The sequence below is a fragment of the Terrapene carolina genome, unplaced genomic scaffold (assembly GCF_002925995.2).
Source record: "Terrapene carolina triunguis isolate 2854851 unplaced genomic scaffold, T_m_triunguis-2.0 Scaffold26, whole genome shotgun sequence".
In the NCBI taxonomy this organism is placed as follows: Eukaryota; Metazoa; Chordata; order Testudines; family Emydidae; genus Terrapene; species Terrapene triunguis.
This window is the reverse complement of record NW_020664377.1, coordinates 3,666,836-3,683,138: the sequence shown is the minus strand read 5'-3', so window position 1 is coordinate 3,683,138 and position 16,303 is coordinate 3,666,836. Positions and strand designations below refer to the sequence as shown.

The 16,303-nt window shown below is 38.6% G+C and overlaps 1 protein-coding gene across 1 annotated transcript; it reads left to right on the top strand.

Annotated features, from left to right (window-relative positions):
- Nucleotides 1-1,221: 1,221 nt before the first annotated feature.
- On the top strand, nucleotides 1,222-12,490 carry LOC113406351 (FUN14 domain-containing protein 1). The gene is made up of 5 exons (XM_026650729.2): nucleotides 1,222-1,327; nucleotides 2,715-2,871; nucleotides 4,711-4,786; nucleotides 10,034-10,162; nucleotides 12,140-12,490. The coding sequence occupies exons 1-5, from the start codon at nucleotides 1,297-1,299 to the stop codon at nucleotides 12,215-12,217; spliced, it is 471 nt and encodes a 156-aa protein (XP_026506514.1). The 5' UTR covers nucleotides 1,222-1,296; the 3' UTR covers nucleotides 12,218-12,490.
- Nucleotides 12,491-16,303: the final 3,813 nt, after the last annotated feature.

Here is a 16,303-nt window from a genome sequence, read left to right as displayed (position 1 = left end):
ACAAGATATATATGAAAATGTATTAAAAATACAAAATATTTAATAAATTTCAATTGATATTCTCTTAACAGTGTGATTAAAACTGCGATTAATTTCAATTACTTTTTTAAATCACGATTAATTTTTTTTGAGTTAATCGCATGAGTTAACTGCTATTAATCGACAACCCTACTATTAAGTTATTAGTCCAAGGTCATATAGTGAGTCAGTCTCAGAGACATGATTAAAACCAGGGTTCCTGATCTTAGTTCCAACTTTATCCCCTGGGCCACACTGCCTCCAGCATGAACATTCCAAATCTAGTAACACCAGAAACAGATGAAAAGTTTGATTTTTGTCTTTTTAGGGTTATTTATCAAAACAGCAACTAACAGAATTGTTTTGCTTCTGGAGCTGCGAAAATTGTGTCTGCGTCTCTACCTCTACCCTTCCTGCACCCCAAGCCCCTCACCCCCAGCTGGAGCCCTCACCCCCTCCTGCACCCAAACTCCCTGCTCCAGCCCCCTCCGGTACCCTGAACCCCTCATTTCTGGCCCCACCCCAGAGCTTGCACCCCCAGTTAGAGTCCTCACCTACTCCCACCCCACCCCCAGCCTGGAGCCCCCTCCTGCACTCTGAACCCCTCATCCCCAGACCCACCCCAGCGAAAGTGAGTGAGGGTGGGGGAGAGCGAGCCATGGAGGGAGGGGGAACATAGTGAGCATGGGCGGGGCCTCGGGGAATGGGCGGGGCCAGGGTGTTCGGTTTTGTGGGGTTACAAAGTTGGCACCTAGCCCTGCCGCCCCCCTGTGGGACCCGCTGCCCTGAGGGAGCAGAAGCCAGCGGGCGAACACAAGGAGTCCCGAACGTGTGTGACATGGCTCGTGAGGTCCGGGCCTGCCCCCATCGCTTGTTAGTGCCTGGGGCTGGTCGTGCTGGGAAATGGCGGCTGGTACCCCCCAGCTGTTGGCTGTTGCTGGAGGAGTTGAGCGAGAGGGCTTGTAACTGGGCCCAGCGCTGCGGGCCGCGCACAGGGTGAGGCTCGCAAGGCGCCCACTGCCAGGAACTCCGCGCGCCACACCAGCCAGCAGAACTACAATCCCCACAACCCCCCGGGGCAGAGGTGGCGGTGACGTCATCCCTGCACCCTGGCGGCCAGCGGCGAGGCCCGGCGCCGCTATTCGCGGAGCGTTCTGCGCCTGCCTCCGGCTCGGCCGAGCGGAGCGGCGGGAGCATAGAGCGCGGCGTGTGGCGGTGCAGAGCGGCCGGTGGGCGGAGCTGCTTCGCTCCAGCCCCCCCAAGTAAACAGTCGCTAACATGGCGGCTCGGAGGCCTCGCTCCGCCTCGGGTGAGTGAGTCGCCCGTGGGCGCGGCCGCCGCTGTCGGGCCCGCGTGGGGGCGGCTCTGGCCTGGTCCCCTCGCGGGGAGACTCGTTCCCGCCTCAGTCGGGCCCCCTAGTGGGAGCTTCGCTGCCCCGAGCGCCTCCGTGCCGCGGCCGGGGGAGGGGCCTGGCGGGGGCGGCCCCTGGTAGCTGCAGGGCGGAGGGGGCTTGGGAGGAAGCGCCCGGCTCCGGGGATGCGCCGTCGCGTCCTGCCGGGAAGCGGCTGCCCCCGGGGTGGAAGCTGCCGGGCGGGGCTCGGGGCCAGAACTCCTGGGTTCCGTCCTTGCTGCCGCGGCGGAGTCCCTGGGACTCTGTGCGCGGCCCCCGTCGCTTCCTCGCTTGTGGGATGGGGACAGCCCTTAGGTCACCTGCAGCCGGGCTGCTTGGGAGGGTCAAGGCTACAGGGCATAACTGTGTTTAATGCAAGGTCAGATCTTCAGATAAAATGTGCCATCGAAATGTCAAGTATTCAACAAATGCCCCCAGAAATCCTAGCACAGTCAAGAAAGGAGAGGAATGAATAGACGTTGCCATTTAGGACCTTATTCAAAGCCAAGAGATTAAATTTACAAGGTACTTTGCAGAGTTGGGGTGAGGATGAAGAAATTGCCATAGCTTTCTTCCCGTTGAGGCTTGTCTAAATACAAAAGTTGAACCACCATTAGCTGGTATAGTTCTCTCTAGCGTGGACACAGTTATACCCATGTAAAGGTGCTTTATATTGGTATACGTGTCCCTGGTCAAGAAGGGAAGTAAACTATACAAAAGTAATACACCTTTATACTGGTACAGCGGCATCCACAGTAGGGGGTGTAAAACTAACTATTTGGGTTAAAAATAATCACACCCTTAACCATCATAATACTAGTACAAAAACTGTGTCTAGACCAGGCCTAATACAAATAATCCTTATTTGATGTTTCTATCCCCTGTGTATTAAAGTGAACAGTTTGTAGTTGCAGCTACTTACCATTGGTTACCTGGTAACAGGAAAGTTCAGTGCCAACTTGTTGAGGCTGCTGTTTCTGTTATTTGAGTCACTTGCCCTCCATTTTAAGGAGTCAAGACCATTAAGTATTGATTGCAACTGATAGTAATGTGATACACACATAAAACTATGGTATTATCTTCTTAATTTACTAGCTTGATGACCTATATTTACCTCAAAATTTAAAAAAGGCTGAGACTTTTGTATTGAACTACTTACAGTGGTTTTATTAATCATTTTAGTTCTCTTAAAGCATAAATTTACTACACAATTGAGAAGTTCAGAACTAATTCTTTTATAATTTGCTTTGAACACTCACTAAAAGGAGAATCACCTATGGTAATTTTTATTTTAATTTTTTTAAAGAGCCCGACTGTGATGATGATTCTTATGAAGTATTGGATTTAACAGAATATGCAAGGCGTCACCATTGGTGGAATCGTGTGTTTGGCCGAAATTCTGGACCAATTGTAGAAAAGTATTCTGTAGCCACTCAGATTGTAATGGGCGGAGTGACTGGCTGGTGAGAGAGGATCACTTTTGATTATTGTGCCATGCATCTGACTGTTCTTAAATTCTTGACTGTTCTGTATCATTCAAAGTGATAAACTGTTTGAGCTTGCATGGTTTCCTAATTAATAACTCTAAATTCAAGAGATAAGGGAAGAACTGGCACTAGATCAAACCTCAAAAGCACTGCCTCGTGTCAGTCAGTAAAACATGCCTATTATAAAAGAGAGCCCTTGCCAATTATTGCAAAAGAGCTTTGAAGAAGTGACAGAACTCTTAAGATCATTTCTTTAACAAACAAATGGAAAATTACTGTATATAATGCTAGTGTTGCTAATGAGTAGCATATTTTATTAGTTATAAGACAGACATGAGGGCCTATTTGTTTTGTTACTGTGAATAAGACTTGCATGTAAAACAGATCAGAAGAAATGTGGGGCAGACTTTGTCAAGGGCCCCAAATACATTTTTTTAGGTGAAGGTGCTTTTTTGTTTAACAGCAAAAGCCACTTGAAATTGAACAACTTCTATACGGTTTTTCTTACAGATAGTGAAATGTGAAGTTGTATTATATCACTTTAGCTAAAAAAGATATTTCATCTGAGTGTTCTGTTTTAAAAAAAAGTTTACAATCATAAGTACAAAGTATTAACTTAAGTTCTAATATTAAACATTAATATTATATTACAACACTTTTTAAGTTAATGAAAACAGATATTTTTGGATTTAAACAATGCTATTATGTTTAAAATGCAAACACATGAGAACCTGAAAGTAGAACGGGCTAAATGAAAGTGGAATTAATCTCTATTGTACAAGCTGAGTGAAGTGTAAAAACAAACAAAAAAGCATAAATGGTGAAAAGACCATTATTATTTTAAAATTGTTTAAATAATATGAGGTGTTTAATAATAGAGTTGGGGAATTAGTAGTTTCAATATGATTTTTAACCTGTTTGTGTCTCCCTATAGTTTTTATAAATAATAGATAAATGTACAAAAGCCTTTGGAGTTTTTAGAACAAAGTGTAATGGGAGTTTAGTGCCAAAATCATGAAAAGTGCCAAATCGAGGAGTCTAGAAATTGAAGTACTTTTTCTACAAAACAGGTGCAGTTTGTGGAGTGGTAGTGAAACCTGTTTCTAACAGCCCTAGAAAAATACCTCAGTCCTGGCATGCACATGCCTGTGCTAGAACTGACAAGGCGGTGGACTCATCTCAGAGTCTGCCAACAAGAATGTGAAATAGAATGGAAGCTTTTCTCCACTCGAAAATAGACTAAGACCTTGTCTACATGCAATTTTTTGTGCTGGCTTAACTATTTTGTTGGGGGGGGTGTTTATTTTTTTACTGAAATAGTTAAATCGGTATAGCCCCTACTGTGGATGCAGTTATATTGGTACAAAAGTCTCTTTAACCAGTATAGCTTATTTCTCCTTCCCTACCAGAATAGATATACCTATAAAGGCCCCTTTATACTGATATAACTGTTTGCACTAAGGGGGTTGTAATGCTTTAACTGATTGTACCAGTTAAAGTGGTGCAATTTAATTAAATTATTTTGTGTAGACAAGGCCTGAAGCCACCAACTCACTTCCCAGAGGACATCAAATAACCATTAGTTGATAACTGATCTAGACTTGTGCTTGATATACATCACCAAAAAGTGTTTGTATTACATAAATCTATAATTTCTCATAACTTGCAGGCTGCAGAGTAAGAAATAGGAAAGTGAAACTGTCATTTTAGGAATCCAAAATTTTAGTAGGGTTTAATATGAAAACTCTGAAAAATGGCATTGTGGGCCAGACAATCTTAACTTTATTGGAATGTTGTTTTTTTGGGTCTTCTAAGGTGTGCAGGATTTTTGTTCCAGAAAGTTGGAAAACTTGCAGCAACTGCAGTAGGTGGTGGATTTCTTCTACTTCAGGTATATAGAATTTCATATTTTAATATTTAGGGACTGTGTTATAATTGAATTATATGGACAAAACTCAGCTACTGGCTTATACTTGGGTTGGGAAGGGGAAGGTGGGTTCCATATCTATTTCTTATATTAGCCTTGCCAATTAATAGAAAAATACTGCTGCTGTGCTGGTATATTTTTACTTAGTTTTACGTACAGTTTCTTAAAGCTATTGATCAGAAATATAACAGAAAGGAATAATCAAATGTTTTTAAATAAAAGTAGTTTCAAGTGAGCTGAAAGAATGAAAACATAATGCAGAAATTGAAATACTATTTTTGAGTTGATATTGCCAGACTTAGCAAATTGATTATAAAATTGTGGTTGCAGAGATCAAGGAATGTAAGCAGTCTTTATTTTCTGTTAACAGGGGGATGGAATCTCAAAGGTACCTAAGTGTCAAAGGAGTCTAATTCAATCATAGTCTAGGTGTCTAGTTTATTGTTAGGAGTACTTGTGGCACCTTAGAGACTAACAAATTTATTTGAGCATAAGCTTTCGTGGGCTATAGCCCACTTCATCAGATGCATAGAATGGAACATATAGTAAGAAGATATATATACATACAGAGAATATGAAAAGGTGGGAGTTGCCCTACCAACTTTAAGAGGCTAATTGATTAAGGTGAGCTATTATCAGCAGGAGAAAAAAACTTCTGTAGTGATAATCAAGATGGCCCATTTCAGACAATTGACTGAAGTGATTTAGAATAACCCACATATGGAGATGGTGCACAAATCAATTTGACTAGCATGGATACACTGAATTGTTTGCCTTAAACCAGTGCATTACACCTCTGGATCAGTTGGGAATGATTCAATTCTTCGTGTAGGCACAACCTGGGGGTTTAGGAGTGCTCATTGCACTTCAATATTTAAATTCCATTTGTCCCGAAGAGCATGGGTTTGTGTTTCAGAACTGGCTTTCCTGCTTAGCAGTACAACATTCTGCCACTTGGCTAGCCTTATCAATTTGTGTCACACAAATTTTGAATTAAAAAAAGAAACAAAAAGCTTGTAAATCACTAATGAGCCTATATACAAATGGGGAAAACAGGTTTGCTGTATCTGTTTATGTACATTTTGATTTTTTGTGTGTGTGTTGGCCTTTTCTGTGGAAAATATTTGATAAAGAAACTTATGGGGGGAGGGTTGGACAGGGTTGAACTGTTATACCTCAGTTGTACATTTAGGTTCAGTTGTCGCCATCTTTGATTGATTCAGATCATATTCTGATAGAAGTAAATGTCTTAGTCATTTAATTCTAGGTACTTTGCATAGTAAAGATTAGTCAAATTGTATGGTAGTCTAATTACATTTCTATAGTCTTTAAAGTTTTTTCTTTTAAAAATCATCTGTAAATACACAGTGTAAATTCACTTTAATTCAAGAATATATGCTGAATGCATTCATTGAACAGGTAGAAGGGTTTTCAGCAGGTGACTAGAAATTAACTTTTTTTTTTTTAAGTTTCGTTGAAGTTGCAAGTTTCGTTAATGCAAAATGTTGAGAAGTTACAGATACCAGAGGAATCCACTGGAACAAGAAGGGGGCCCATTTGTTGGGAAGTGTACTCAAGTAGAGTCCTATTTGTGTAGTTTTTGAAATTCAAGAAAAACCTTCTAACTTCTTTTTAGTGTATATTAAATTGATTTCAAGGGATCTAGTTGGAAACTAAAAACAAAATATATTATGTGGTTAGTTTCTCACGGGTAGCAGATAAATCAAATTCTGAAAACAGGCTAGTTCAATTAGCAATATTACAACCAATCCTATTAAAAAGTAGTCTTGTAGGGGTGAGGAGAGAGAAGGAAAATAATCCGTTAACATGGCTTTTATAAGTCAAGACCTTATTATCCTCATCAAATCACATGGAAGTTTGATATTTTGAACAATTTAATTTGATTAATTGTGTATCATTTTTTAAACAAGGATTAAATTCTCCTAATGTGCCTGATACAAGGCCAGTTCAAGTCCGCTATAATAGATAGGCACTGGAAAAATAAAAATAACTAATAAAAATAATTCATTTCTCATAACAAACGTAACATCTTTCCTTTTATAGCCTTTAGATTAACTGGTTCCTTATAGTAGGGAGAACTATGGAGAAACATGCCAAATCCTTAAAATGTGGTTCCCCTCTGAAAAGCAACTTTGGTGGTTTTGTTTTTTTAAAAGCACCTTGTCACTTGAGAGATCTGTTTCTTGTGGCAGAGTGCTGTGAGCTAGTAAGTGAGCCAACACTCTGATCACTTCAGGCATCAATCAGCTAATTGGCTGATCAGGCTGGGTGAGCCAATTTGTCCACTAGTAGGAGGGGGGCATAGGAAGGAACTATAGAGAGGGAGTAACCAGGGTTAGCTAAGCCCAATGTGTGCAAAGATCTCAAGGAAGGGAGACCTTTGTTCCTTCCTGGCCCTGCAGGAAAGGACTAAAGCTAGAGAATCACTGTATCTAATCTTGCTACATGGGACTGTATTGGTGAAGGAAGTGTAAATAAATCATGCAAAGTTGCCACTCAGCAGTGAGAGTCTGAGAGGTTCCTGGGGCATCTGAGGATGTTGACGGCGCATGCCCCTTTACTTGTGTATATAAGTCATATATGTTCAGTTTAGTGGCAAAATGTTTTTACTGCTTTTTGCTCCTGTTAGACTAAGGTCTGTGTTTGAGTCAATCTTCTGTTAGCCATTATTTAATCATAAAAAGCTTTATTTATAGTAAGTCATTTATTCTTTCTCTTCCATATTTGGACTCATTCAATTTAGAACACCATTGATGGATTCAAGTCTTCACTTAAATAATTCTGTAACAAATGGAACATTTGAAAACCATACAAGGTGCAAAAATAACACTAGGATTTACCTGGCCTATTCTGGTCTGGCTACATACTCTACTGGTGTTCTGTGATAGCTATGATATTGTGGCAGGATGCATGCCGGGACATCTCAATGAAGTTGGGAGAGGGCAACATGCTACGGGGGTGGGAGAGGATAAAAAGGTGAGAGTTCCTCAAATTCTTGTGTTGAATATCCGACTTGACAGTTTTGTGCCCCATTTGAGAGGGGCATTCAACAGAACTGCCAAAGCAAATAGAATTTTTATATTGGAAATTTGTCTTTAAGCAAATGCATTAGGTCTGACAAGTTTTAGTAGAAATATTTTTGGCCAGATCCTTAGCGTGTGTAAACTAGAGTAGTTCCATTGAGATATCTCTCTCTCTCTCTCTCTCAATGGAACTACTCTAGTTTACACACGCTAAGGATCTGGCCAAAAATATTTCTACTAAAACTTGTCAGACCTAATGAAGAGTTTGAAGAGTTAAACTCCAGGGATTAGATCCTCAGCTAGTGTCAACTGACAGTGCTATTAAAAAAAATATTCTCTCTCTCTCTCTCTCTCTCTCTCTCTCTCTCTCTAAAAAATATTTTTTTTAATGGCACTGTGTCAGTTGACACTAGCTGAGGATCTAATCCCTGGAGTTTAACTCTTCAAAAGGAAGATTTACTTCTCTGTTTCTTTTAGTTCATTTGTTAACTCCTGTATGATAAAGTTAGTGTCTTTAAACACCTTGTTAAAGTGTACACGTGTGTGATGGGTAATGCTGCCCGTTTAAGTATCAGATTTATAAATCTGGAACAGGGTAAACTTTTAAGCATTGTCTGTTGTAAAACTAACTGAATGTTATCTAACGGTAACAAGCCCTTCTTCAGGTTGGTTGGTCTAATATGGGTGAAACTTGCTGTTGGAGAAGTTGGTTCTTTAGTGTACTCTTCCTATTCGATCTACTTCTGCATTCTCTTTATTGTATTCCATAACAAAGGTTTGCACAGCCCATGTGAGTAACTGCAGCGAGGTAATCTAGCTAAGCAGATTCTTTTGAGTTAATGGCTTCAGCAGAACCCAGTGACTGCAAATCAAAATTTGGTGTTTAAGTTCAAGACATTATGGAGGAGTTATTCCTGGCCCCATACTTAAGATTGTGAACCGGGTTCCATTGTATGACTTACTCACTAGATGAATCTCAGATTTTGGGTTCATATAAAAACAAAACTTAACTATAAAGTTTATGGATAATATATATTTTTAATGGATATATAGACTGATTTACCCAACATTTAAAAGACAACTGCAGATCTTTGTAGTCTTGATTTTCCTTCCTTGAATAATTGTGGTGTTATGCGGAATTATTTGTAGTAAGTCATTGTCCACAATGTGATAGGTGTTCTCCACTCTTATAGGAAAATGCAGTCTCTGCCCTAAAAATTTTGCAATCTATGGCCCTACAGCCACTTAAATATGCATTACTTTACTCATGTGAGTAGTCCCATTGACTTCAATGAGACTGTTTATGTGTGTGTCAAGATACACAGCTGCTTAAGTGTTTACAGGTTCAGGGCCTAATAACAAAAATATGGGGGAAGGGGATAAAACCTTCATAGTAAAAAATGTGGGATTTTTTTTGCCCTCTGGGCATTGTTTTTTCAAGTTAGGATGAACTTGTCTGCAACTGCTCCTCTATTTGCCCATAATTAGTTGTCTAATATCTTGTGGGCATTATGGTAGAAGTGGTTCATGTTATTCACTGATACATATACCATTTATTTGGGGCTTAGTGGTGTGGAGAGGGCTAGAGTCCTGTAGTATTAGGTTCTTATTATGCTGAACAGTTTATAATACTAAAGACAAGAGGATAGTTCTCTATTTCCGTGTGAGGTTTAGATAACAAAGTCCCTGAGCGTCCTGTCCTAAATTAAAATTTCAGCAGTGATGCTGAAAGAAACTAAAATGAAACAAAGCTGTATTTTAGTCCTTTGATAAAAGTGCTTTCAGTTTCTATTTTGCTGCAAGTAAAACAGTAATAAATGAGTATATAAATTGACCTGTAAATGTTAACCTGTAAATTAATCTCAAGCATGGTATAAAATAAAAAGTAGAAAAGGGGTGAAAAAAACAAGAATCTATTGAACCTTGCCAGTTCTTTTTCAAAGTATATTTTTGATTTATTACAGAAATAATCTCTGGCATGGTAAAACACAATATCTGTAGCATCTGCAGTTAAAGTACTTGAACTTCCGTTTGTCTTTCTCTAGAAAAAGCAAGCCCACAACAGTTTTTAAAATTGGGTAGACATAAACATCTTGTGATTTGACTCTTTGGATGTTATATTGGTTAGTGTAATTGTTCTTATTTAATATTTTTTTAATTGCCCTAGATTGCCAGTCATAGTGGGTATGTGCAGGTTGACTGGAAGAGAGTTGAAAAAGATGTAAACAAAGCAAAAAGACAGATAAAAAAACGTGCGAACAGGGCAGCACCTGAAATCAACACCCTCATTGAAGAGGTAAGATGTTTTTAAAAAATAAATTGTTCTGAATTGTGTGCTGTTTCATTTTGGTTAAGATTACATTGATTGAGGTTTCTGGCCTTCCACTGCATTTGGTCATAGTTATGCCTGATAACTAATATTCTAGACGGCATGTGCAAAATTTCAGGAGCATAGTCCCGCTTCTTAGGGAAGACTTACACAATCTCATCAACAGAACATATTTCTGTGTTTTAATAAATGTTAGAAGTCCTGCAGGAAAGCCCAGTACCTATTTGTTATACTAATGTTCACTTCCAGGTGAGATTTTTTTGTTCTCATGCCAGACCATAGCAATTACTTGCCTTATGCTGATCAGGCTTCAGGGATTGTCTTCATAAAATAGAGAGGTACAACAGCCATGTGCCAGTTCTGGGAATTTGTATCCTGCTGTAAGGCCAGTTAACCTAGCAAAATATTGGTTGCTTATCACTTTACTTGAGTAAAATAAAGTTGCTTTTTGGTGGTGGTGGTGCAGCTCAAAATTATGATTTTGAAAAAAGTTACCCTTTTCCCCTTTTGAATGAAGTAAAAACATTTTGGAGCTGGTATTAAATCCATGGGTGTTAGTAATCTTTGAGCTTCTTGCCACATCTGGGTAACAGGAGGAGGTGCAAACATCCATCTACAAGGCTTTACTGTTCTCTGCTATACTCTTAACCAAACAAGTGCAGAGAATCTCTAAAATAATTGCTCTTGAAGAACTGTACTAAAAGTAATTAACCCTAAGTGTTTTCATATTGACTTTAAAATGAGGAATGAGTTTGCTTATGCACAGGTAATGGGAACTATGCTTTAGATTGCATGGAGTTGTCCACCTCATTCCTTGAACCAGTTTAGCGAGTGTCCCTCTCCAAAATGTGTCTGTGGTGTGCATATTGTTGATGCATTGAAGAGAAACTACCAACACTCTTCTAGTATAGCTAAGGCCCATTTAGTTTTAGGAATAGTTTCTCGTTTGAGGACTTCCCTTTACCAACAGAATATTAGAAAAAGTGAGTCTTTTTTGCCAGGAGATGTATGGGCTTTTTTTTTTTCACACTTGAAACACATATGTATCTAATTTTCTGACTACTTGTCTTGAAGTCTGATTTTTGTTATGCTGAAGAAAATCATAGCAATGCCCACACTGGTGTCTCTGTAGTTAAAGATGTTGGTGTCTCCAACATAACCTATATAGCATTATTCCTCGGTTGCCAAATTGTTTTTATAATTTTAATTCCAGTCTAAAACTTAGTATACAGCTCTCTAAATCAGATGTAATTTAATCAGTCTTTTTTGACAGGCTGAGGAGTGGACCAGGGAGGAATTAAATCATGTTCAAATGGCTTTGATTTTAAAATTGTAGACTACTCCCATTGTTTGAAATATCGAACGTTTTTGTTTTACAAAATGGCTATTACATCATAGTAAAGATGTAAATCACATTTATTTTGCATACCTGTCATAACACACAGTTTATATTGTGTTGCTACTTATATCCAAACATCTGTTGATATAGTACAATGCTTTCCTATGGTATATGATTTACGGGATTAAAGGTTACAAAAGTGTGGATCAGAAAGAAGTGACCTTGAGATTATAATTAATCTAATTATAATTAATTCCCTGTGTCTGGTTAAAACTGAAATGAGTTTAGTGGTCTTACCGTAGCTCTCACATTTTTACAAAAGAAGCGTACAGTGCAGAGTTTCTGCACAGAAAAAGGCCAGTATTGGCATAAGAACATTGCTAGAAGTCAAAAATGAGGCGCATTGTTAAAGTTTGCAGAGTCTGCGTGCACTATACCTGATTCCAGCATGTGCTATATCTGCTAAACTAACAAGTTTTGAAAAATTAAGTTTATTGAAAATAGTACAAACCTCTGTTCTTGGTTAATCATGATAAAAATACGGAATGTTCCCATTAGGTGTAATGGTTTTTGCACAGATCACTAAAAACTATTTTCTTTTTCAGTCAACAGAATTTATCAAACAGAATATAGTAGTATCCAGTGGATTTGTTGGAGGCTTTTTGTTAGGACTTGCATCTTAAGGACCTGAATTTTGTCTTCCTGATGGCATCAACCACAACAAAGAACAGTAGTAGTGATCAGTGCACTGTCTTAAAGCAAAGCAGTGTGGGTCACTGATCACTCCAGAGCAAGGAGAATGGACTAGCCAGACAAATTGGAAGCTTTTATGTTTTAGGCTTTTGCCTTCTGACGCTTGGCATAAGATTTGCTGAAAAACTGCAGTGTGCTCATAATAGCATTTCTGGACAAAACTGGTTAATTTTCATCATGACTTTTTTATTCTGTGACCATTCAGAAAATACCATTTTTAAAATGTAATTTGTGGGATATAGCTATGTTACAGTAATATAAGAAGGAAAGCTCCATTTTCAATCTGATAGTTTTCCAGTTAAATGTTGTTTTATCTTTATTTAAAAGGTATTGTCCTTCATGCTGTAGTAAATAGTGCCAGTGACTAATAATGTATACAATGTGTAGCTTCAGCCGCAGGGCTGACAATCTTCCTTAGAAATCACTGCAATAATCTATAAATCTGTAATAACTTTTTACAGAAGTATTAAGTAACAAAAAATCATGAGCATATTAAAGATGAAAATCAAACCTTGATGGGGGTCTTTTTGTACTTCCTTTAACATTCAGGGATACGGCACAGGTATTTGCATACAAATTAGTGTATTGTACAAACAGTACACACATTATTTCATCAAATGCATGTCATACATAAATGTGCAGATAGTTACAATTGAAATACGTGTATTTATTATGTAAATATGTACTCTTTAAACCTTTGACACTTAAAATTACATTTTTATATTTTGTAATCCAGGGAGAACAGCTCATTTAATCCACCCTGTTGGAAATCTCAAGTGCTGAGGTTTCTATTTAACATTGAAAATGCTTAGTTGAACTTTAAAGCATGTCAGTACAGTGTAATTTGAGTAATCCAAAAGCTCTTGCCACAGTCAGTTTCAGTAGGCGATAGTTATTCACTTCACTTTCATGTTAACCCCTGGAACTAAACAAAGCTTATATTGCTGGTATGTTCGATCTGAGGTTTTTAGTAGAAGGTGAGTCACTTACTTTGATTTGTAGAAATGTACTCATCCAATATGTAAGTAATCAAAAACTATAAATTGGTAACAAAACAGGGATTCTCCTTCTCCAGCCGCCTATTGGGAACAAATTCCCACTCATCCTGATCTCAAAAGTCTGGGAAAGCAAATGAGTCTTACAGCATGCTCCATAAGTCAGCACACTTGGGGCTGTGTCAGACCAAAGCAGGAAGCAAGTTCTAAAGGGAGAGAGGTTTACATTTGACAGTGAATTTGCAACCTTCCACCCAAGCAGAGATTTAAAAAAAAAAAAAAAAAAAGTGTTTGTCTGCTGTTACCTCTTTATCCCTAACAGATCCACCAACTTCAAGACCTGCCCTGGCCCTCAAACTTGTGAAAATGTGTCGCAAAGAGCAGGCAGATCCCTTCAATCAAAGGAGATGTCATATTTACCAATTTTCCTAATTACTCTTCGCTTCCTACCATACCAACAAGCATTTCCTCACTTATTTCTTGGATTGAGTCTCCCTCATCCTGGTTCAGCCACAGGGTCTGGTTTACATCCGATGAACCAGCCCTGAACATGTAACCCATTTTCCCTTGCTAATATGTTGAATGGCCCAATATATTTTTAGAATACACAGTGGGGAACCCCACATGTGAGACAGCATGTGTGATATGTGGGCTATGTATGCTTACTCCTGAACACAAGGGAACAAGGAAAGTAGGAAGTAAACTATGACTACCTGGCAAGTTTGGAGTGGGATAGCTCAGTGGTTTGAGCATTGGCCTGCTAAACCCAGGGTTGTGAGTTCAATCCTTGAGGGGACCACTTAGGGATCTGGGGCAAAATCAGTACTTGGTCCTGCTAGTGAAGGCAGGGGGCTGGACTCAATGACCTTTCAAGGTCACTTCCAGTTCTAGGATATAGGATATCTCCATTAATTTATTTATTTATTTAAGTTTAGAGGGCTATCGGAGCCAGAGAGACTTCAAAATGCAGAAATCTAACCATAGAGAAACCAATCACTAGAAGCATAAATTAAATCAGGTAATATGTAAGAGGGCCAAAATAGATTTTGAAGAGCAAATATATAAAGGTAGAAAACAATATATTTGCTTCCTGCTTCTGTTAGAATGAAAGAATCTGTGGGTCCTTAGTATCACTAGAAGTTAGAGAGCCATTATACAAATCAGTAGTATGCCACCATTTAGAATACAATGTGGATTTGTGTCACCCTATCTCAAAAAGGATATTGCAGAATTAGAGGGGCTCCAGAGAAAGGCGACAATGATTAAGGGATGGGAAAACTCATATAAAGAGAGATTGAAAAGATTTAGGATTGTTCACTTTAGAAAGGAAACAATAACCGGGGACAGGATAAAAATATGTAACATAATAGATGGTCTAGAGAAGTATCAGAGGGGTAGCCGTGTTAGTCTGAATCTGTAAAAAGTAACAGAGGGTCCTGTGGCACCTTTAAGACTAACAGAAGTATTGGGAGCATAAGCTTTCGTGGGTAAGAACCTCACTTCTTCAGATGCAAGAAGTGGTACAGAGAAGGTCTAGAGAAGGTACATCAGGAGTTTGTTTCCCCTCTCATGTAAAATAACAACAAAGGGATATTCAAAGAAATTGAAAGGTAAAAAATTCAGAACTGGTAAAGGGAAATACATTTTCACTCAGTGTATATTTGGATGGTGGAACTCAGTGCTCTAGGAAGTCATTGAAGCCAAGAATTCAGTGATAATCAAGGAGGGACTGGACATTTATATGAATAACAAGACTATCCCGAGTTGTTATAGTTAATTCTAATACATTTTTTGGAAAAGTTCTAAAACTTCATGTTTAAAGACTTATCCTAATCCTTAATAGACAGATATTAGTTTGACACCTTAATGAGGAGCAGATTAACCCACATCTGCTTCCTGGTGGGTTTTGTGAACATTCCTCTGTAGCATCTGATGCTGGCCACTGTTGGAAACTGGATACTGACCAGACAGACCACAGGTCTGATCCAGTATGGCAATTCCTATATCCCTGTTAACATGTAACAAACATAATGAAGTTTTCTGCATAGTGGGTTTTGAGAGTGCTCTTTAATAAGTTGTCTATTCAATTTGTATACATATATCTTGATAATCAACACTTCAACAGTTATTTCTAGGTAGCTAAACCAACGTCAAGCAATTTGTCATTTATACCGAGCCTCGTTCTGTTCCCATTGAAATCAATGGGAGTTTTGCTATTGAATTTTAAGGGACCAGAATTTGTCTCATTGTCTGTGGAGGCCATTTTCATGCAAAATGCAAACTGAAAATGGCAGCACTGAAATTAAACATATAGCAGATATTCAACAGTGCAGCAGTTTTCAAGTGTATTTGTCTTAAGAATAAAGGCATAAGCATGCAGTAGTCTTTAGAAATGGAGAAACTACCAAAATTAAACACAGAAGGAGAAAATGTTGCTCTTTAAACAGTAGTACTTCAAGATGTTTCATAAAGTCTGTAATTTCCAGTGCTGAGAAGGAAGCATCACAAAATATATAATAGAGACCTTTATTCACATCTAAAGATGTGGGGGGAAACTAAGCAGAAGAGTGTTTTCACTGTTGAGTGCTGTTTTTTTTATTTGCAATGCTCATGTATATTTCAATGGAAGTATCTGCAGCTGGCTGACTGTGACCCAAATGTTGTGGTGATAGAGGTACACTAGCACTCCTTTCTCCTCCCCAGAAATAAGCAGAATGCTCTTTAATACGTGTGCAAGCATTTCTGCATACATGCAGTGTACATTTTTCAAATCCTTCATAGAAAATAGTATCAAGAAATCAGTGAATAAGAATTGAATCATGAATCTCATTTACAATAGATGCTTTGAAGAACTTCCATTTCAAGCAGAGGTTGTCTACATATGCTTGCCAGTATTGATTCAACAGAAAACAGAACCAGTGTGTCTTGTAATGATTGTTAATAAAACTTCATACTTTTTCAAACTATACATAAATTGGGATGGGAACTTTACCCAATTTTCTCATATAGTTAAAGAATAAC